The sequence below is a fragment of the Echinops telfairi genome, unplaced genomic scaffold (genome assembly GCF_000313985.2).
Source record: "Echinops telfairi isolate 266 unplaced genomic scaffold, ASM31398v2 ScPeMD7_2;HRSCAF=8, whole genome shotgun sequence".
NCBI classification, from domain to species: domain Eukaryota; kingdom Metazoa; phylum Chordata; class Mammalia; order Afrosoricida; family Tenrecidae; genus Echinops; species Echinops telfairi.
This window is the reverse complement of record NW_022103898.1, coordinates 8793297-8815537: the sequence shown is the minus strand read 5'-3', so window position 1 is coordinate 8815537 and position 22241 is coordinate 8793297. Positions and strand designations below refer to the sequence as shown.

Sequence of the window (22241 nt, the reverse complement as noted above, 5' to 3'; positions counted from 1 at the left end):
GGCAGGAGCCACCCTTGAGGGCTCGCTAGGAAATCGTTTGCGATTTCTTTTCTGTGATTCCATTGTGATTATCATTCAATTAAAAAAAAAAAGCCCCAACAGCTTTGGGAAGGTAATCTCACTGAATCCCACCACCTTGTTGAATGGTCCCTGGGTGGCGCAGATGGCTCGACTACTAACACACAGGCTGGTGGTTTGAATCCACCCTGCCATAGCACAGTAGAAGAAAGGCCTGCCCGTGTGCTTCCATAAAGATGCCCGCCAAGAAACAATGCCCCCACCCCGAATTGTTCTATTCTGTAAACATGTGGGCTCTCCGTGGGTCAACACCAACTCCAGGGCAACTGGTTTGGTTTGTCCTCCCCCCTCCCCCCTCTTCAACGCTAATCCACACTCTGGGCTGCTATGTCACGACTGTTTTAATGGTGCCGTCATTCCCCAGGCTGCCTCCCTGGCATCCATCAGTCACTTGCCCTGCTTCCTGTTGTTGGAGACGCAGGCTGTTCCTAATTAGTTTTCTTTCCGATGCTCACGGCAAGATCCATTTCACACACACAGTTGTTTGGCCGGGTTGTTGTTTAGTTTCTCTTTCTCGGTGAGTCTGTTGAATTATTCCTCTCATAAATTCCCAGGAGTGGTGTTCCCGGGTCCGAGAATATTGACTTTTTACAGCCTTGGCCAACAATCACTTTCCAGAAGGGATTGGACCCTCCAGGTGGCACTGGGCCCTGCGCACTCCCGTTTCTCATTTTTGCACGCATGTGATGTGTGTGCCCACTGAAGTGTCATGAGCCGAGGAAGCCACATCCCGAGCCCAGCAAGTGTGTCGGCAGGTTGCCTCGCCTGGTCCTTGACCAGAGACACCCTAGAGTCCGGGAACGAACCGTGACTTGTGTTTGAGTAACGGTGTGAGTTGAATCTTTAGCACTTACTTAGCACTTGCTGACTGTCCGCCACCGGGCTTCCCCTCCTTGTCGCTGTCTGGTGCACCGCAGAACAAACCACCGCCGGTCCTGCGCCATCCTCCCGACTGTTCCCACACCCGCGCCCGTCCATGCAGCGCTGTGTCCATCCATCTCGCTGAGGGCCTTGCTCTTCTGGTGCTGCCCCTCCACTTTGCCAGCATGATGTCCTTGTCCAGGGACTGATCTCTCCTGACAACATGTCCAGAGTATGTGAGATGAAGTCTTGCTACCCTTGCCTCTAAGGAGCACTCTGGCCATCCGGACTTGCCTGTCCTGTTAGCAGCCCACAGTATTTTCAATATTCTTTTCCAGCACCGTAGTTCAAAGGCATCAGTGCTTCTGTGGTCTTTCTCTATTCAGTGCCCAACTCTCGCAAGCATAGGAGGCGAATGAAAATACCATGGCGTGGGTCAGGCGCACCTTAGTCCTCAACATAGCACCCTGGCGTTTCAACACTCTGAAGCGGCCTCGTGCAGCAGATGTACCCAACACAACAGGGCTTTTGTATCGGATCCTCATAAAATCTCCACCAGAGAAATATTCTTTGAGCTCTTTCTTCTAGATGCAGAAACGGAGGTTTAGAGAGCTTGAGACACTGACCCAGAGCCACCCAGCGGGGGAGCTGGAGTGTGGAGGTGGCAGCCCTGACCCCAGAGCTTTTGTTCCTCATCCCCGCCAGAGGGACCCAGGGCGTGTGTGGCGGGGCCCGCCTCTCCGAGGCTTGCCCCAGAGGCTGGCGAGCACATCCAAAGGCCCGGCTCTTGACGCACAGTCACCTGGGCACTCATCCCTCCACCACTGCCAGTGGCAGGACTGAGGGCAAGCGCTCCTTCAGGTTTCCCAGGCTATCCGCCTGCCCGGGAACAGACAGCCTCGTCTTTCTCCCTCGGAGCACCTGCTGGGTTTGAACCTCAGACCTCGCCGCTAGTAGCCCGGCGCTTAACTCGCTGCGCCACCAGGCCTCCCTTATCAGGCGCTTACTGTGCCCGTGTTAGCTGAGTTGGCGCATACAGCCTTCAGCGGTTGAAGTAGTCCGCACACCCCCATCCTGCAGAGGAGGAAACTGGAGGCTCCAGGTGTGTGTGGGGCGCCCAGCCAGCAGTCACATGCCCTCACCGTCAGTCACCCTCTCTGTGAGATGCTCCCCCCCCCCAATAGTCTCTGAAGTCAGGAGGCTGTGCGTTCACCTGGCGTGTGAGTAAAAGCGGATCACTTCCCCCCAATCCCTGCTGCGGCCTCATTTGTCTCATCTGTACAGTGGGTGAGAGGAGGAGCCAGGTTTGGTCTGGGGCCTTTTGGACTCTATAAAGTCCTGCATCCTTGGGCAGGTGCAGCCTGATTTCGGAATAGTGTGAGGTGTGTGCATGCGTGTGTGTGTGTGTGTGTGTGTGTGTGTGTGTGTGCACGTGTATACATGTGTGTGTGCTTGTGTGTATGGGTATGGGTGTGCATGTGTGTGTGCACATGCATATGCATGTGTATTATGTGTGTGCATGTGTATGTGTGCGTGTGTATGTGTGGCTTCAGTTTGAGGGTGTGGGGCTGCAGTACCCTCCCCCAGTCCCTCCTGCCCTGGCCTCCGGAGTTCCTGCAGCCACCAGGCCCAGCCTTACTGGCCAGCTCTGTCGCTAGAGCATTCTGTGGCCTTAAACCAAGAGCGTTCTCAGCCTCCGTGTCCCGATCTGTAAAATGGACAGTGAAGTAGCAGCCCCTCCCTCTTGATCTTTTGGTGCAGGAACTGGTTGGGAATAAAAACTCAGAAATAGTAGCTGGTGTCAGAATGTGAGGAACTGGCCCCCAGCTGCCTGCAGACCCACCTGCAGACCCTCCTTTCTCCCTGAACCTCCGCCCATCTCCAGGTGGGGCACCCTCGCCTTCCTTTGTCTCGCCCCAGCAAGCGCTCCCCAGTGTGTTCTCCCCCAAGTGGCTGTGTGCCCGTCCATGCCACCTGCCGGGATTTCTCAACCCCAGCGCCCTTGGCATGGTCATTGACAAAGGGCTGGGCTCTGGTGGGCGTGGAGTGGTGACTCACTCCCTGAGAACCACTTCTTGTGCTCGTTGCCCATTTCGTGCGTGTGCTGGGGGGCGGCTCTTGCCTGCCTGCAGGAGGTGGAACCGGGTCAGAGGCTGGCTCTCCCCACGGAGCACAGGAGGTGGGCACGCCCCCCAGGACCTTGGGGACACATCTGCCCACATAGAACCCCTCAATGGGTCTGAGGCAGCCAGCCCACAGAAAGACGGAGCCTGTGCCCCACACCCTTGCTGCACGGAGGCTGGGAGAGGCTGGGGGCCCTGCCTCACAGCAGAATGTCCCACAGACAGGAGTGAGCATGCTCAGTCTTTGTTGGAGGTGTTTGACCAGAGCCCAGAGGTAGGTGGACAGACAAAGCCGGGGAGAGGAAATGCTGATGGCTTCTCCAGGCTCAGCCTGGCAGGGAGTTCTGGACACAAATCTTGAGGCTGGGGGAGTCCTGAAGCACTGGGACTGGCCCCCACTCTGGCCCCCAACATCACATCGTCTCAGAGAGCCTTGCTCCTCTGCCCTCCACCCTCACTGTGCCCCTTCATCTGGACATGGCTCCCTGTGCCCAGCGGCCCATTTGTGGTCTTCCCATTATAGCCCCATGTTGGCATTGAGGCTCTGGTTTAACCTCTGTCCCCCGCTGTCCCACCCCCGCCCGGGGTTAGACTGAGACTGGGCCTGTCCCTGGAGAGGAAGAAGGCTAGGTTGGGGTGACAGGGTCCCCACCCAAGCTCATCCTGGCAGCCGAGCCCACCCCACTCCTCCTAGCCAGAGCCAGACCCTCCCTGCTGGAGTTCCTGCCAGCAGCGTGCTGAGAGCGGCCCCCGTGGGAGGACAGAAGAGCTCGCCTTCTGCCAGGCCTTACAGTACCACCCCGCCAGACCCGAGCGCGGTCAGCATCCCCATTTTACAGATGAGGAAACTGAGGCCGGGGGAGCCTTGAGAAGCCCACCCAGATCACTCTCCTCGGCTTTCGGTCTGAGCAGTCAGGCTCCAGGGCCTGCATCGGCACTCAGCAACACCCCCGCCACCTCCCCACCCTCCCCCCACCTCAATAACGTGTGGACTTTGTTTTAAAAACTAACAAACTCATTGCCACTGAGTCAACTCTGACCCTGAGTGACCCTGTGGGGACAGGGGACAGCTACGTCTGTGGGTTTCCAAGGCTGTAAAATTCTCTGGGAACAGAGAGCCTCATCTTACTCCCTCAGAGGAACTGATGGTTTTGAACAGCTGACCTTGTGGGTAACAGCCAGAAAGATGACCACTACACCACCAGGGCTCCTGTGCTGCTTGTTAGTTGCCAACCAATCAACTCCTGTCTCTCAGTAAAGGTGAAACAAAGTCATGGCTGGCAGTCTTTAACCCCTTTGTCTACTTGTATGCCGACCGGGCCTCACGTTGTTTCATCGGGTCCTGACGTGGAAAATGTGGGTACTACGCTTCTCCCCATTTACCAGAGGAGGGAACTGAGGCTCAGAGGGTTGAGCAACTCGCCTGAGGCCACAAATCTAGTAAGTGGGGTGCCTGAGAAAGACCCACGACCCCATGCCACTGGAGGAAGCCTATGAATGAATGAGTATGTGAGTGAATGAATGAGTGAGTGGGTGTGTGAGTGAATGAATGAGTGAGTGTGGGAGTGAATGAATGAGTGAGTGTGGGAGTGAATGAATGAGTGTGGGAGTGAATGAGTGAGTGTATGAGTGAATGAATGAGTGTGTGAGTGAATGAGTGATGGCTCTGTGGTCCCTGATGGGACAGAGAAGCCCTCGGACACCTGTTCTTTCCCTTGGGAGCATCTTAGGTCAGGCATTGGGAGATCGCCATCGGGAGGGTCAGCGGGCGCTGGCCTACCCGAGAACAGGCAGGACAGGTGCCTGGGGCCGTGGGAGAGCTGGGGGGCGACTGCTGGGGGTGGGGGGTGAAGGGTAGCTTGGTGGTGGGTCTTGCAGTGAGGGCTGGGGTCCGAGGGGCGGCCGGCATGGGGACTGTGACTTCACACGGGTGTGGGCAGAGGACTGGTGGGGGTTTTAACAGGAGGGTGGCTCCCTCTGGCTGCTTTGATGCAGCCCAGGGAACAGTGGCCAGGGGGAGGGCGAGGGCGAAGACGAAGGAGCCAAGTGAAATTGTGGGTCAGACACAGGGTGAGATTCTGCTATTCGAGGTTCCTCTTTTGGAACCCCCTTTTTTTTTGGATTTGCATCTAAGATCCCTTTGTCTACTTGTATGCCAGCCAGGCCTCATATTCTCACACAAGAGAATACCAACCACAGACGCCCCCCCCAGGCTCAAGAGCATTCTCCCAGCCCCTGCCCCTCCTCCCACCAGACCCCCACAGTGATCTCTCTCCGGTTACTTTGACCCGAGTCCTGTCCCCTCACCCTGTGTGATGTGAGGGGCCTCCAGGACTCTCTGAGTGGAAAGGTCATGAGATGTCTTCCCACAGACGGTTAAGTGTTTTTCCGCCTTTACCTCCATGGTGGGGTGGGTCCCAGTCATTCGGGAACTCTTCCGAATTCTGGGGTGGAAGTGGGCAGGGATGGGCCACTTTTAGGAGCCAGCTAAGTAACGTTCCAAAACCGAACAACTCACACGACCGTGCAGGGCAGGGTAGACCTGCCCTGTGGGTTTCCTGGATGGTAACTCTTGACAGGGGTAGAAGGCCTCACTAGGAAGGCTGACGGCGGATACTTAGGGAGCACCTGGAGCACCTACGGGACTTTGAGGGCATCTGTCTATGAGCTTCTCCGGGCGTGCCCCAGTGTATGAGCCAGTGCTCGCTCCGGCTGTGCCTGGGGGAAACGGAAGCGTGATGTCAACTGGCCGATGTCACGAGCCAGGTGAGGGAGCCGGGGCGTGGGTCTGGACATTGACAGTAGAACTGACAGGACTTAGGGGTGACCAGTTCGGGGCTGAGGAAACATGACTAACTCCGTTGCCCGCAAAACTTGGAACCAGGCCTTGGGGGTTCTCGAGCAGGGTGACCCCTGACTGAAGCCCTGCGTCTTCCTCCGGGTCCCCCACCCACCATGGGACAGGACGAGTCTTTTCACAGGGTCTTTCTGTGGCCACCCCCCCTACCGGAAGCTCGTCCGCCCCTTCTCCTCCATGAAGCTGCCCACACCACGGTCTGACCGTGCCTGTGAAGCCACCCTACCTGGCAAGACCACAGCCCTCTCTGGCTGGCCCGCAGGTGGGCAGGGCCTCGGGCACTGTCCCACGTGGCAGCCGGTCTGGGTGGGATGGCCCCAGGGTGTGGGCTGGGATCCAGCTGTGTGACCTTGGGGATCCTCTGCCTGGACCCTAATTGCCCTGAGTGTCACTGCCGCGGGGGTGGGGGTGAGGCCGGAGGAGGGCTGATCGGCCAGCCCCTCCGAAGCTGATCAGGGACTGGAACTCTGGCTGCGGGCCCCTGTGTATTTACACCCCGACTCCCAGCGGAACAGGCTGTGGGCGCTGAGCCCCCCCATTGGGTGCTGAGTGGGGGTGATGGCGTCACCCACCCCACTGTCCTCCCCTCCCCTCCTATCTCGGGCTGGAGGCCCACTTGGCACCAGGCCAGGAGCCCACGCACGCACGGCACAGCCTGCACCCTGCACCGAGCGACAGATGGGAAAGTGGGGCGGGGAGCGGGGATTCGTGTTCCTGGGACTCAGACTTGGGGTGGGAAGGGGGCCGTACCAATCCCTCCCTGCCTTCCGGGGCGGCTGGGCTGGCAGCGCCCCCAAAAGAACAGCTTGCGGCCGGCCCCCTCAGCCCACCTCCCAGAGGCGTCTGTGTAAATAGCCCTGTGTCCTGTTCATTCCTGACTGGTCCCTCCTGCGCAGGGAGGGGGCACTTTGCTAGAGAGCGAAGGCACGGCTTTGTCCAGTCCCGCCATTGTAGAAAACACCCCAGGACACCTGCATGGGGTTCCCCATCTGTGAAACAGGACGGGGGTAGTGAGGGGCCCTGAGAACACCGAGCGACAGGGAGGAAGTGGAGGCCCCTGTGTAGGCAGGCGCGCGGTGCTGATCACCCAGGAAACGCTGCTTGGGCTCCTTCCAGTCCCCAGTGGACATGTGCCCAGTGAGCTGGTGGACCCACGATGTTTCTGGAAGCCGGCCATCGCCTGTGGGCCTGCCGTGTCCTGCGAGCTGACCCCCAGCCCATGTGGCCGGAGCTTCCGAGGTAGCGTGACATTATCACAGGTAACAAGGGCCAGTCACCTCCCTCTCTTGCATGTGTTGGTGGACGGAGGGAGGGCCCTTGTCCCATTTCCCAGAAGGCAGCACTGAGGCTTCGTGGGTCACTGGTGGGGGGGGGGCTGGAAGGAACTGCAGAGAGAACAGAGATGAGTGGACCAGGAATAAGGCCTGAGAACCCGGCTGGTCACCCACCGCACCCGTCTCCACCCCTGCCTGGTGGTCAAGCGGACATCAGCCTGGGTTGTAGCTGTGACCTCCCATCTGAGATGTGGGCAGTGATAAAGGTGATCTGAGCCCCCTGCCTCCTTCCCAAAGCCAGCCTGGACCTCTCCATGAGTGGTACCCCAGTGTACCCCATGTCACAGCCTGGACAGGGGAGGTGGGTCCTCTGCCCCTTGCTACCGCCTGCAGATGGACAAATGGGGCAGGGCAGCAGGGAAGGGCTTTCTGAAAACAGCTACTCAAGAGTCCTGCCTGCCCCTGCCAGTGCATGCATGCGAGTTATCACTCACACACACACAAACACACACAATGAATGTTTGAGCTGGTACCTGACCCGCAGCCCTTTGAGGAAGCCACACCTTTCCCATCTGAGCCACCCAGCAGAGCTAGGGGGCAGACAGGGCAGAGATGGGGAAGGGCCCCCCAAGGGGCTGTAGGGCAGACCTGGGAGAGGCCGAGAGATGAGTGACTAAGCGCATGGTTGGAGAGTCAGACTGCCTGAGTTCAAACCCTGTCTCTGCTGGACTGCTCCAGGTGGGATGGGGGTGACTCTCACCCAGGCTCCCTGCCTGTGAAATGCCTCATGGGAACATCAGCAAGGCGCCTACCGGGGCTCAGACCACCACTGAGAGCACCCCTTCAGGGCTTCCCACCACTCCAAATGCTGAAACCCTTAGCCATGGGCCAGGTCCTGGGCCAACCCCATCATTTAACCCAGCCCCGCCAGTGGGCAGTCCCTGCCTCATTTTGTTTAGAGGAAGAATGATGCCCTTGCACCCCCTGTAGAACAGCAGAGACACGGGGCCCACCCCCGGGTTCTCCCCCCACCCCCCACTGCTCAGCCCAGGCCACTTTCACTACTGCCCAGTGCAAGAAGGGACTGAGGCTGAGCACAGGACACCTCCAAGCAGGAGAAGCGCCTATCCCCTGGTCACATGGTTAGGAAAGGGTCAGATTAGTTCAGGATCTCTCCTGCCGCTGCCCAGAACCAGGCGAGGCTGGAGAGGCGCTTCATCAAGCCCGAGGGTCGGTCTGTGCTTGGGAAGTGTCTTCCGGGCTCGGGGTGGGGTTGGGTTTCAGCACCTGGGACAGTGCTCAGGCTAGCCGCCGGCAGAACCGCCAGCGTTTCCTTCAGTTGCGCAGAGGGTCGCTGTGGGTCAGAACCGACCCGATGGCAATGAACAGCAGGACTGTGCCAGGCTGCGAGGCCAGTCCGTGAAACCCGCCTGCTGCTCCCATAGAACCCCTTCCCCGCCCTGGAGAGCCCCCGAGGGCCAGAAGCAACCCGACGACAGTGGGTTTGGGTTTGAGGTTTGGGGTTCAGGGCAGTGCCAGGCACATAGTCTGTGCACCATGAATGAATGTGAGAATCCAATGAGATCATGTCTGGGGCCTAAGCTGGCAGCGGGGCCCAGGGCAACCCCCCTCACCCCGCCCCCCGGCCTCTGGGGGCTGGGAGCATTGACTCCTTCATCAGGGAAGGAAAGAGGAAGCCAGAAGGAAGGAGACACTTAATTTGGCTCCCAGGAGCTCAGTGAATTATTCATCTCCTACTAATGGCCCCATGACGTGTCCAGCAGAGACTGTCCCCTCCAAGATTCTAGACCCATGGCTTCCTCCTCCTCCTGGCCTTTGCCCAAGTTCACACAGCAAGCTGGTTACAGAGCTGGTCGTGAACATTGGGCTATCTGATCCGGAAGTCTGTGGTCCGATCCTGGAACCACCGTATGCTGGGGGCCTGTCTAGGAAGCCCCTGGTTGTCCTGGCACGTGGCACTTCTGTCTTAGAGAAGCCTGCCAGGGGAAGGGGCAAAGGCAAGACAGTCCACCCCCTGGAGGACCTGCTGGCGTCCTGCCTTCCAGCCACGCAGGACAAGGCAGTGGCTCTCCACCCCACTGAGACAGTGGAACCACCCACATGGGGCTTTGGTGGCACTCCAGGTCTGCCCCTCCTACCCCTCCCCTGCACCCCCCCATCACAGCCTGAGATGTCCCTGAGGGTGGACACCGGGTCCGTGTCTGCTCAACTGCTACCAGCCAACTAGCCAGCTGCCGTCACATTGATCCTGACTTGTGGAGAACCCCTGTGGGCCATGGGCGATTCCCCGGCTGGATTTTCACAAGCAGATGGTCAGGCCTTTCTTCCAAGGCACCTTGGGGAGGGGGTGTCTCCTCGAGCCTCCAACCTTGCACTGGGTGGATCCTCTCCCCCCAGACCCGAGTACACCACCCAGTGCTGGGCAGCCCAGAAGCTCCCGGTGGCTGAAGTAGAAATGACCCTGCCTTCTCTCTGCCCCCCACCCCATTATGCCTGTCGGGAGTCACCTGGGACGTATCCAGCCCCCAGCTTCTTTCCATCCTCCCCCCTCAAGACCTCACATGCCCCCTCTCTCTCTGTCCCACGAGCAGCAGGAGCTCCCGACCCACGTGAACCACTCGGCTGCCCCGGCCCCCGAGATGCCCACCACCCTGCACTCCAAGATGGACGAGCTGGAGGGGCGGCTGCTGGCCGAGGTGCTGGCTCTGGAGAAGGAGCGCACGGCCCTGAGTCACAGCGGCCACCGGCAGAGGCAGGAGGTGGGGAAGGAGCTGGATGCACTGCAAGGCCGCGTGGCCGAGCTGGAGCATGGTGAGTCCCAGACCGGAGAGGGCAGGCTATGTCCTATATCCTTGGTCCTTCAGACTGGCCCAAGGCTAACACTCAAAGGGGCCCGGAGAAGAGGCTGCGGAGCCTAGAAGGGAAAGAGAAGTCCGGGAGACGATCCGCATTATCAACAGCTACCACTCTTTGGCTCGTAGTACGTTCCAGAACTGGCCAGCAGTTCTGTCTCCACAGCCTCACGGGCCCATGTGAGTATGACCCTCCTGTCACCAGGGAGGAAATGAGGCTCAGAGAGGCCAGGTAACTTTATCAAGTTCACAGTCAGTCCCCAGCAGATCTAACCCTCAACCCAGGTCTGTCTGACTCCAGGGTCACAGCTGGAGACACCACACAACACAGTGAGGAGTTTGTCGTTTGGTCCACACCAGGCCTGTCGACGCTGGGCGTAGCCAGAGAAATGTGGTGTGGTGGACAGTGGTGAACCAGCATCAGGAGGCTTGGCTCCTGGCCCCCCCTACCTGTCCCTGGCCTACTCCTGACCTTGGCAGGTCACTTCCCCTTCCTAGGCCTCGGTTTTCCTCACCTGAGAAATGGGGTTTAGGACACCTGGGATCCAAGATCTCCCAGCCCTGACACAGGGAAAAAAGGGACAGCCCTGGGGAGGAGAGCCGTCAAGTGGATTGCGTTAGAGGTAGAGCAGTTTGGAGGGAGGGAATCCAGGAGGACTTCCAGAAGGAGGTGGAGCTCTGCTGACTATTGAAAGCAAAGGTGGGGAAGAAAATTCTGGCATCAGGAAAGCCATGGCAGGGGCCTGGATGTAGAGCAGGGGCCTCGTGGGTCCTGTGGCCAGCTACTGGACCGGAGCACAGGGCCGGGAGAGGCAATTCGATGCCTACCCAGGCCTTCTGGGTGAAGTGACAAAAGGTCCAAGCCCCATCTCGCTTCACTTTGTCTTCTAGAGGGGACCGGGGAAACTCAAGGGGCAGAGGCGGCAGAGGTGGGTGTCTGTGTGCCCACCCTTCTTGCGGCTCAACTTCCCCATCTATGAAATGAGTTCAAAGGGGCAGTGGCCGAGCCCCTTCCTCTCTGTCCAGGTGGCATCCCCTCCATCCTGCCCCAAGCCCGAAGCAGGCCTGCGCCCCCTGGACCTGCCAGCCCCTGACCTCAACTACCAGCTGGGTCGGAGTACACCTGGCTGGTTCTTACCTTTTCAGGAACGGGGAGGTGCCTAGCAGATGGACTCCAATTACAGGAGGTTGGAGGTGGGGGTCCTGGGTGGATCCTCTCCTCCAGAAGCCAGGTCTCTCCAATCTACCCCCCACCCCTCAAGAAAGCTCTTAGAATCCAGATTTAGAATCCTGGGAGCTACCTCAGAGACCAGGAACATGGCCTCCAGATTGTTTCGTTCAAACCCCAACTAGCTGTGTGATCCTAAGAAGATAGCTTGGCCTCTCTGTGCCAAGGGGTGTTGCAGAAGCCTGCGTGCATCATAGGATTGGTACCAGGATTAGTGAGTGACCATCTACATGAGCCCATAGAACAGGACCTGGGGAAGAAAACACTGCTCCCTCCAGTCCCTGCCCCATCCGAGTCCATGCCGACTCCCAGCCGCCCCAGACGACAGGGTAGAACTGCCCCTGTGGGTTTCCAAGGCTGGGACTCTTTACAGGGGCAGAAAGTTCCTCTTTCTCCCAGGGAGCTGTTGGTGGGTTTGAACTGCTGACTGGCCTGGCAGTTGGAGCCCAATGCATAACTCGCTAGGCCACCAGGGATCCTGCCCACAGAACTTGTTAAATAAGTAGGGATGGACTAGAGAATGTGGCATTAATATTGTTATAAAGTCATATGGTTTTAATATTTTTATAAGGTCACATGGCTGGTAGGAGGAGCCCTGGGGGTATAGGGACTACAGGTTCGGCTGCTAACTGCAAGGTCAGCAGTTCGAAACCACCACCGCTAGTGAATGCTGGAAGCAGAATCCCAACCCAGGACATCTCAGGTCCAGGCCTGTGTTAGTCTGGGTAGACTAGAGAAACAAATTCAGAGATGCTCTTATGTGTGTAAGAGAGAAACATCCCAGCCCAGTCCAGATTAAGTCCATAAGAAGTCTGACACCAGTCCATAAATTCCTCTTTGACTCACGCAGCACATGCAATGATGCCGAATGCAGGAAGGGCACAGGCTGGTAGGTGGAAGGTCCAGTGGATCCAGTCAGTGGTGGTGGACGCATCTCCAGGGCTCTGGCTGCCATCAGCGTGGCTCCATGTGGCTCTTCAACAGGAAGGTCCAGCAGAGAGTGTGTGTCCCTCCTCCAGAAAGGAAGAGAGGGGGTTCCCAGAATCCTCATGATTAGGCCAGACCCACAAGGAGACAACTTCGGGCTGTGACCTGCCTGACAAGCTAGACTCCACCCCTTCATTCTTTCATCAACTTGACCTGAAATTGTGTAGCTATCACAAGGCCCCTTGTGGTCTCACCTCACCCCAGCACCCAGGCAGCGAGGTGGATGATGGGAAGGAGCCAAGCCTGGAGCGGGTGCCCAGACGTGCCTGGCTCCCATTCTGTGCATTTGTCCACCTGCCCTCTGTGTCCACTGACCCCCCCACATGTCCACCTTGATGTCCTCCGCAGGGTCCTCTGCCTACAGCCCGCCGGACGCCTTCAAGCTCAGCATCCCGATCCGGAACAACTACATGTACGCGCGCGTGCGCAAGGCCCTGCCGGAACTCTACGCCTTCACCGTCTGTGCATGGCTGCGGTCCCGCTCGGGCGGCACTGGCCAGGGCACCCCCTTCTCCTACTCGGTGCCCGGGCAGGCCAACGAGATCGTGTTGCTGGAGACCGGCCCCGACCCCATGGAGCTGCTCATTAATGACAAGGTGAGCCGACCCCAGGAACCCCCACTACACCACTCGGGGGTGCTGGCTGGCCTGGGCCCCCAACACGCGTGGCTCTCTCAATTCTATGTCTCAGCTTACTCTGCACACAGTAAAGACCGACCTTGTGTGTCAGGGGAGCCAACCCCTAACAAATCATCACAGGTCCCGTAGGCGCAAGTGTACAGCAATAATAAGCAAATATTATAGTAAAGTCGTAGACAATAAGGGAGATTGAAATAATGGAGTCAGACACATTTCACGGTAGCATGCTCACCTCAGCCCCGCTTGGTGGTCCACGTGGAGATGGGAGACCGTGAGGACAGGAGAGAGAGGGAGGGGAAGGAGGACAAGGGGAGAGGGGACAGGGGAGCGAGGACGGGGGAAAGCACTGCGGGGAGAGAGAGCTCTTTATTTCTAACCAAGGCTTATATACCTTGGGGGGCCGTGCAAGCCCCCTAATGACAGGTAAAGGTATAGGAAGGGGTTGTACTATAGGTAATACAGTAATGGGAGGGGGATGCTAGGAAGGGGAGGGATTAGGGGCACACATGTGACAAGATGGGCGGATCCCAGATTCAGGATGGCAGCCTGACTTTGGATGTCACTGAGCAGGTTTGACCTGGTGTCTGGCTCTCCATGGAAACAATTACTATGCTCATCAGTAGGGCGTGAGCCCCACCTACAGTGAACCAGATGCCTGCAGGGAGAATATCTCTAAGCATCTGACCTCCCACCATGTGCTGGCAAACAGCCTCTAATGTTTGGCATATCTTTGGGGGAGACAAAGCTGGGGAAAAGTCTTTTTATATCCCACACTGTGCCATGGGAGAAAGACGGGGCTCTCTAGTCCCATAATGAATGACTGTCTCAGAAACCCACAGGGGCAGTTCTATCCTGTCCTATAGGGTCGCTTTGAGTTGGCATCAACTCGATGGCAGTGAGTTTGGCTTGAGTTTTGGTGTGCCTGGTTCAGCTCGCTGTGGTCCTGGCCGCATCTACTCAGGGATTCCGTGTTGGTCCCATTTCCCAGATGAGGCGTGTGAGCCTCCCAGGCTTTAAGTGACTTCCCCAGCAGCCCAGCTACTAGCAGGGACTGGAGCGGCCTCTCTGAGGCCCCTGCTCATTTTCCTGGGCAAAGGGAGAAACAAGAACTTCCTGGGTTGGGGGACAGGGGGCAGGCAGAGAAAGAAGAGATGTTGGTGGACTGCTGGTCCTGCTACTCCCTGGGACTAGGCCCTCTGTCCTTGCCTGGTCAGGGAGAGAATGGTACGTGGCCGCGCTGCAGAGCCTGGGTGCTGATTCCACTACCCACTCTGTCCTCTTCCCTCCCTGTGCCTCAGTTTCCCATCTGTTAAACAGGACTGGCAGTGGGCTGTATCTCACAGACTGTGGTGCGTATACATGCTTTCATGGCCTCTAACGCACACGGCGCACATCGCCTATCGTGCAGTTCGTCACATGGAGAAGAGGGGTACAGGCATCACCCCCATCGGTTTTTAGAGCAGTTCCTCCTTGCTTGTTCTCACCGTGCTTGGTAAGCACTGCTTTCTGTGGATCGGGCATGGTTCACAGAGCAGAGCCGGTCCCATCCGGCAGTTCTGTGCTCCATGTCGATGGAGGGCAGGCCCCACAAGGTACCCTCGCTTCCCCGCTTCCTCCCTCTGTTTCCGTTTCTGCCCCTCCTCCTTTCCCAGCCCTTTCCGCCTTCTGAATGGACACATGCCGCCTCGGGACCTCAAAAGAGTGGATGATTCTGTGAGGCTCCCGGACCTCCCCCGTGCTATTCTTTCCCTTGTAGAGCTCTTGTGGCTGAAACGTGAGCCACAAGGGGGCAAGGAGTGTTTTCTGTTCCAAGCGTGAAGGGTGACGGAGGGCCACTGACTTGGGGGTTCCACCAGCCTCTGTCCATCCCGTTAGCCTGGCCTCTTGTGTGGTTTCGAGTTCTGTTCCACACCCCTCTCGCTCTCTAGCCAGGACCTTCCAGTGTTACCCTTTCAGAGCCTTTGGCGGTGGTAGCCGGGCACCACCCAGTTCTTCAGGTCTCAGGGTTGTGGAGACTGGTGTTCTCGTGACCCAGGAGCTCGTTGGACTCCTTGTGTCCGTATGTCTCCCCAGTGTCATCACTCACCATGCCTCTGGGCAGGGGCCAGGGAGAGAGACCAGTAGTTGCCCCTCACAAGCTTTGTAGACCCCAGCGGTGCCTCACCAAGGTAGGATGTAGACTTTGTGGATTCTGTTAGGCCACTTGATCTTGGTGCCTCCCCCACCCCCGACTATGCATCCGGTGCCCGCAGCCAGCGGCTGGTGATTTAAAGGCGTGTAAGGTAGCGAGCCTTGGTAAAAGTAAGCTAGTGCTATTACCCCAGGCTCTGCCCTAAGAGCACTTGGCTCACATTCCCACATGCCCCTTCCAATAGCCCTGGGTGTGGGCAGGGGCCAGTCTTACCTCTATTTCTTAGACAGGTTAGAGGGTGATCTGGGGCCTCAGGCTCCAGACCCAGCCTCTTGACCCCCAGTTGTTCTTCTGATAGGCCCCCCATCTTCCTTGGGCCCAGGACTCACTCCCTCGGTCTGGCTGTAAGGCAGGACAGGGACAGGCCTTGGGTGGGAGATGGTGTGATGATTGATGGGCTGAGGAAAGGCAAGCCCTCCCCTGCATTGCTTTAGGGCTTGAAGGTCAGGTCGTCTTTGGAGACCCCCTGTCCATGCAGACACTCTGCATGGTCCCCTGTGACCAGCCCACAGCCACTGGGAGTGGTTGACACGCAGATCGACAGGAGCTGCCCTTCCTGGCTGTCCTGGGGAGGAGATGGGCCCAGGGGTTAGTGAGCTTCTCATGTGGTCCTGAGAAGACCAGGGTAGCCAGCCACCTCTAGATCATGCAGCCTGCTCTCTTTGGCTGGCAGACTCCCCCGGGACCAAGATCAGAGCCCAGTGCCCTGTGGAGGGAAATCAGCACCCTGGACAGGTCAATGGGAGCCAGATCTGGGGAACCTTCTAAGGACCCTTTTGGGTACAACCTAGCAAGCTGCTCTGTGTGCCCCATCATTCCAGCCCTAGACCCTCGCTCATTCCACGCCCTCCCACTTGGTTGCCATCAAGTGGATTCTCGGTTTGTCCTTCAAGCCATCTTTAGACACCATGTCCGCTCTCCTCTCTTCCTCTGGGCCCCATAGCCTCTGAGTCTCTCACGTGGTGCCTGCATCATTTCCTCTTGTAAGGTTATCCCGGGTGCCCTGGTAACATAGTAGTTACACGTTGGGCTGCTGTCAGGTCAGAAGTTCAAAACCACCACCCGCTCCACAGAAGAAAGAAGGGGCTTTCTACACCCATAAAGAGTTTCAGTCTTGGAAACCCACAGGAGCAGTTCTGCCCTGTCCTGTGGGGCCACTATGAGCTGGCAAAGGAGCCCTGGTGGTGTGGTGGTTACACGTTTGGCTGCGATCCACAAGGTCTGCAGTTTGAAGCCAGCAATCAGCTCCTTGGGAGAAAGAGGAGGCTTTCTACTCCCATAAAGAGTTCCAGTCTCGGAAACCCGCAGGGGCAGCTCTCCCCTGCCCTACAGGGTTGCTGTGAGTTGGCATCGGTGCCCTGGCAGGGAGTTGGCAGTGGGGAGTCGTCATCTACTTATGGCAGTGAAGAGGGAACCGAAGGAGCAAAGGCTGGCCCTGAAGCCAACCCCCCCCTTGCAGACTCAGCTCATTGAAGGCTAAGCCCAGCTCCACCCCCCCATTCCACCCCCTCCCCACCCCCCAGTACCAAATAAGGCAGGAGAAAACGTTGTGCGATCTCCAAGAATTGACCAGACCAAAGAGCCCCTGGGAACGTCAAATCCACAGACAGGAGCACCGTCCATCTCACAAGCCAACTGTAATCAGTCACTGCAGGCTTCCCGGAGGAGCCACAATGGGAAAGATCTGGAGGCGGAGTGTGAGCTCCTGATGGATTAGCCATGTCTACCTGGGTCAGAGGAGGCGGCAGTGGCTGTGTATTTGCCACCCTTGGTCTGACTGCCTCCCATTTCAGATGAGGAAACTGAGGGCCAGAGACAAAAATCCGCCTCCATGCCCACATCACCCTCCCTCTCCCAGTGGGGGGATGGCAGGACCAAGATCTGGATGACCTTGAGCCTTGGCTGTGAGCTGGCCACTGAGCAGACACAGCTCCTACCCCGGGAGCCTTGGGGTCTGGGAAAGAGAAATGAGCCCCCTAGAAGCCACTATAACCATGACTTTCCCTGGGACCTGGGCAAGGTCACTTGGTTAGGCCAGCGGGACCTGGAGGGGAAGGCGATCAGGGAAGGCCCCTGGGCAGGAAGGAGGGGGGCAAGGCAGGCGAGCCTTGATCAGCCCCTGAAAAAAGGGCCAGAGCAGCCCCCCGCTGCCACATACAGCACCTCTGACCTGGCGTTGGGGGCTTGTGTCCAGGTGGCCCAGCTGCCCCTGAGCCTGAAGGACAGTGGCTGGCACCACATCTGCATTGCCTGGACCACGAGGGACGGCCTGTGGTCAGCCTACCAGGATGGCGAGCTGCGGGGCTCTGGCGAGAACCTGGCCTCCTGGCATCCCATCAAGCCTCACGGGATCCTCATCCTGGGCCAAGAGCAGGTGAGGCGGGAGCTCCCCAGGGGTCCCAGGGGAGGGTGGCTGGGCGGAGGGAACCAGAAAGCACAGTGGGGCTCGCAGCTGTGATCTGGCCATTCCACGGATGTGCAGACCGGGGAGCGGAGACTGGTGGAGCAGAGACCAGGAGGCGGGGCTGTGGCGGGGCTGGGGGTGGCCTGTCTCCCTCACTCCATTTCCGTTCCCTGCTGTCTGTGGCCAGGACACCCTCGGCGGCCGGTTCGATGCTACGCAGGCCTTCGTGGGTGACATCACCCAGTTTAACCTGTGGGACCACGCCCTGACTGCGGCCCAGGTCCTGGGCATTGCCAACTGCAGCGAGCCACTGCCAGGCAACGTCCTCCACTGGGAAGACAAGCTGGTGGAGGCCTTCGGGGGGGCCACCAAGGCCACCTTCGACATCTGCAAGGGCAGCGCCAAGGCATGAGGAGCCACCTCGTGCAGGCCCCGCCCCTGCCTGCCACTTTGGGGATGCAGTGGGTGTGTCCCCATAAACCTCTGTCCCCATCCCGACCCTCTCATCCCCTCCAGAATGCCCTGCAGTGGGTGTCCCCCCTCCCGGATGGGGTGACAGCTCCAATCACCAGGTCAAACCCCAGGCGATGCAGGACTGGACGGCGGGGGCGGGGATGGGAGTAGCAATGTCCACAGCTGGAATTCTCTCTTGCCCTGCCCCGGCTCTGCCCTGTCCATCCCCTTTGATCCATCTCTCTCGATAGCGCCACCTGGGGGCTGGGTGGGGGAAGGACCCCCAATCTCATGTCAGGGTAGCTGTCTACCACTCCGCACCACGCAGGCCTGGCGCCTCCCCCTTGAGGCCCACTCAGGCTGGGCACGGTTGGGGGGAGTGCTCAGACTCACCCCATACCCTCTTTCCTCCCAGGACATCATCCGGACCAGCCTGAACCCTCCCTCTCTTCTTCCTCCCTCCCTTTCCCTCCTCAGTCATCATCGGCTCATGTGACTTTGTCTGAATGTGGGTTCCTTCCCTGGCCCCGCCCCGCCCCCCTTGGGCTCACTCACACACAGCTTTGCCCACGGGCACGGCCACCCCTACCCTCGGGCCTAGGCTGCTTCTGCTTGAGCAGGGCCAGCTGGAAGCAGAGGTGCCATGCCAAGGGGAGCCGCCTCTTGGGGTGGGGGTGGAGGCGGAGCTGAGAGTAGTAGAAGGGAGGGTGGTAGCAGAGGGTCTGTCACAGGGGAGCAGGGTCTCTGTGTAGCCTGCAGGGAGGCCCTGCCCTCTCGGGGCCTGGCCTTTCTCGCCAGTGAGCGGAGGCCCTGACTTGAGTCAGTTCTAGAAGCTTCTTCAGACTGAATGTAAGATGATCTGTGATTCTAAAGGCAAAGGGTGAGGCAAGGCCAGGCCCGGGAGCCAAGGAAGGGTGGAAGTTGAGAGTGGGCAGCAGATGGGACCAGCATACCGGTCAGGGTCAGGGTCGGAGATGACTCCAAAAGGTCAAGGGCAAGGTTCAAGGCAAGTCAAGGTCATCTCCCTTTGGGTCCCTGGTCTGGCACCCTTGCCTGACTGAGGCTCTCAAAGGCTTGGTGGCTTCTAGGTCTCCATCCTTGAACCAAGACCCTAGGGCCTTGCCAGAGCTGAGGTGGGCTGCCCGCTCGGGCCCCCTGCTTGAACAGATGGGCAACCGCTCCAAGAGGGCAAGCCGCCTGCATGGGACCACATAGCACTGGGAGGCGGGCAGGACTAGAACACAGGCCTCTGACTCCCACGCCGGAGTGCCCGTCTTCAAGGGCCTGTGGGTCCAGCCCACAGCAGAGAGGCAGGGGCAGGGATGAATGGGGGGGTGAGGGTCAAGAGGCTTCCCAGAAGGCCACACTCAGACAGATGGGCTCCCAGAGGTAAGGGGAGGAGGGCAAGATCCCTGAGCTTCCAGGCGAGAATAGAGGGCTGAGAACACAGGTGTCTAGCACCTCCCAGGTGCCCTGGCAGCTGCAGACTACCCATCCCATCTCTGCTCCCCTGGCCACTTAGCCAGAGGCCTGAGGCCCAGGCTGTGGGCTGCGGGGCCTGAGGGTGAGGAAGCTTCCCCAGGGTGTGTGGCCTCCAGCCCCTAGCTCCATGTTTCCATTTTAAGAGCACAAATAGATTATTCAGCACCTCCAGCCCATCTCCCCCTGGAAAAAGGAGTGACGGATGGTGCACTGAGCCAGAACCTGCCGAGATCTCGGTTGCTCTGGTAACAGCCAATGACATCGGCCCAAGGGCTGGGTCAGGTGTCTCATCCATCAGGATGCCTGCTGTTGCTGGGGTGACAGCAGACTTCGGAGCTTAGGTTTGGGGGTGCCGGGCTGTTGGGTTTCTGTTGCCCTGTTTAGGGAGGCAGCATTGCAGGGGGCCGTGGAGGGAGGAAAGGCCCTCGGGAGGGAGGTGGTAGGACTTGTCTGGTCCCTTGAGCCCCCTTACCCTCTGTGCTTCGACTTGGTGATGATAAGGTCACTGGTCAGCCCTCTGGAGGGACCAGATGGGGACGTTGGGTGCAGGCTCTGAGTCTGGGTCTTTGCGGAGGGACCTGGGGCCCCAGGTCCACTCCAGGAAGCTGAAAACCCAAAGTCCACACCAGCACTCCGTCTGTTAATCCAGCATCTGCTGGCTGGACTCTCCCGGAGGTTCAGGTGGGTTTTTCGGCCGCCCTGGCAGATCCAAGTCAGTTGCACTAAAGGGGCTAGAAGCCACGTCTCTCGGCTACTCCTGGTGAACATTGGTCACCATTGTGACCACATCGCTCACAGCCATGTTCGTCAGTGTCAGACCAGGACACTAGCTTGCTTATATTCTCGAGACAGTGATAAGTTAGGGCTACTCCAGCTCCCTTACACAGGTGAGGATGCTTGGGCCCAGAGAGGTTGGGTCACTACCTGGCCCGGTGTTGATCTGCCCGAAAGTGGTGAAGCCTGGACTTCAAACCAGGGCACCTTCCATGCAGAGCCCACCCTTCTGCCCAAGGGGACAGGCGCCCCCCATTCTAGGTGGACTTTGGGCACCCTCTCTGCTCCCAGAAGATAAGGCCTGACTCCACGAATGAGGCCAACCACGTGGAGCCTAAAGGGAAGGAAGTTGGTGTGTTTACCAATAGCCCCCCCACCCCCAGCCCCCAGAAGGGAAGGGAAGAAAGGACGCTGTCTGCTTTTCTACCCCTGCTGTGGGCCGCACCCCTGCACCCGGTGCTTCTCAGCTGTTACCTGCCAGGTCCCCACCTCCAACCCAAAACATGGGTCTCCTCACTACACCTGTGCATGACCTAGGGCCACAGGCTTGGGAAGGGAGACCAAAGCCCCATTTGTCAGATGCAGAAACTGAGGCAAGGAGGGAGGCCGCACAGCTGGAGCAGAGAGGAGACTCTATATGAGGTCAATGGTCAGGGGGATGAGCTCTTCTCCAGGAATGGGGTTTCCCCTTTCCAGGTCCCCACCCTGAGGACACTGGGAAGGGCCTCTCCCAGAGATGCCATCACGTCTTCACTCCCCTCCTCCCAGCTGCCTGCGACCATCCATGCCCATCCTGCTGGGTGGGGAAGGGGCTCAGGGGGCCCAGGCCGGGCAGTGAGCAAGCATGTCGTGTCACCTGACACTGAGTCAGTGACCCCTCCTGAGGCCTCCCAGCCCTTCCCCTCCGCCCCCCCGCTCCCCGATTTTGTCCATAAAGTGATCTGAGATGCTGGGACATATGTGTGTGTGTGTGTATGTGTGGTACAAGTCATGGGTTTTGTTACGTTTTTTTCGTTTTTGTAAACTTGAATGTTCAAAATAAACATGATGTTAGTAAACATGGTGTGTCCGCCCAGACTTTTCCTGGCAGAAGTTGGGCCACCCTGGCGGGGCTGGGTAGGAGCGAGGTGACGGCTCTGGGCAGGGCAGTGGGCAAAAGCAGACGAGGGGGTGCCTCTGAACATCCTCATAGCCTCATCGAACCCCCATACACTCTCCGCCAGCTGACGGGTCTGCCTGTCCCAGGTGCAGACACCCAGTACCCCGGGGCCTACTGAGAAGGATGTTCAGAATCCAGGTCCCTCGTGGAGCATGACCCAGTTCTGATAATTGGGCTTTGACCTCATTCCGAACACACCATCCCCATCTTGTGCCCCAGTTCTGGAAACAGGGTCCCTTCCTCATTCCCTGGGACCCAATATGTCTGGGATGTGTGCCTGCCTGCTCCCTATTTCCAGGAACCACCTCTTTTGGGGGGTCCTGGGGAGATGAAGAAGAATAGAGGGTATTCCAGCTTCCTCCCCTTTTCCATGGTCTAAGTGGCCTCCCCTGACCCTGTTGACCTCACCAGGGGGCTCTCCTGGTCAGCCTCAGGATCCACCACCCTCAACACCTGCAGTGCCCACCCTGTCCTTGGGAAGGTCTACCCCAGGCCCCCATCCACACCATCTTGGGGTCTGAAGCCTGCATTCTTACTCTTATCAATGCCACTCCTGCTGGTGGTGGGACCTCAACCCCAGATGGCCCTGGGAAAGGACTGGGGGGCGGGGCAACTGGAGTCAAGGAATGGGTCGGGTCCCGCCAGGAGGTCAGACCTTCCAGGTTTTTCCAAAGCTTTCCAGGCTTCCAGTAAGAATGAGCCTGCCTCCTGTAGACCAAGAGATAGAGCTCGAAGCCATCCTGCAATCGGGGTGGGGGGTGGGGAGCATGTACTTGATGTCAGCTGAATTCTCTGAAGAATCCATGCACTTCCCCCACCCCACCCCCCACTCGACTTCAGAATGAATCCAGAATTATTT

At 58.6% G+C, this 22241-nt stretch overlaps 1 protein-coding gene across 1 annotated transcript; it reads left to right on the top strand.

The window, feature by feature from the left end:
• Positions 1-9659: 9659 nt before the first annotated feature.
• NPTXR (neuronal pentraxin receptor) lies at positions 9660-21281 on the top strand. The gene is made up of 4 exons (XM_045293477.1): positions 9660-10025; positions 12630-12877; positions 17305-17484; positions 17702-21281. The coding sequence occupies exons 1-4, from the start codon at positions 9704-9706 to the stop codon at positions 17924-17926; spliced, it is 975 nt and encodes a 324-aa protein (XP_045149412.1). The 5' UTR covers positions 9660-9703; the 3' UTR covers positions 17927-21281.
• Positions 21282-22241: the final 960 nt, after the last annotated feature.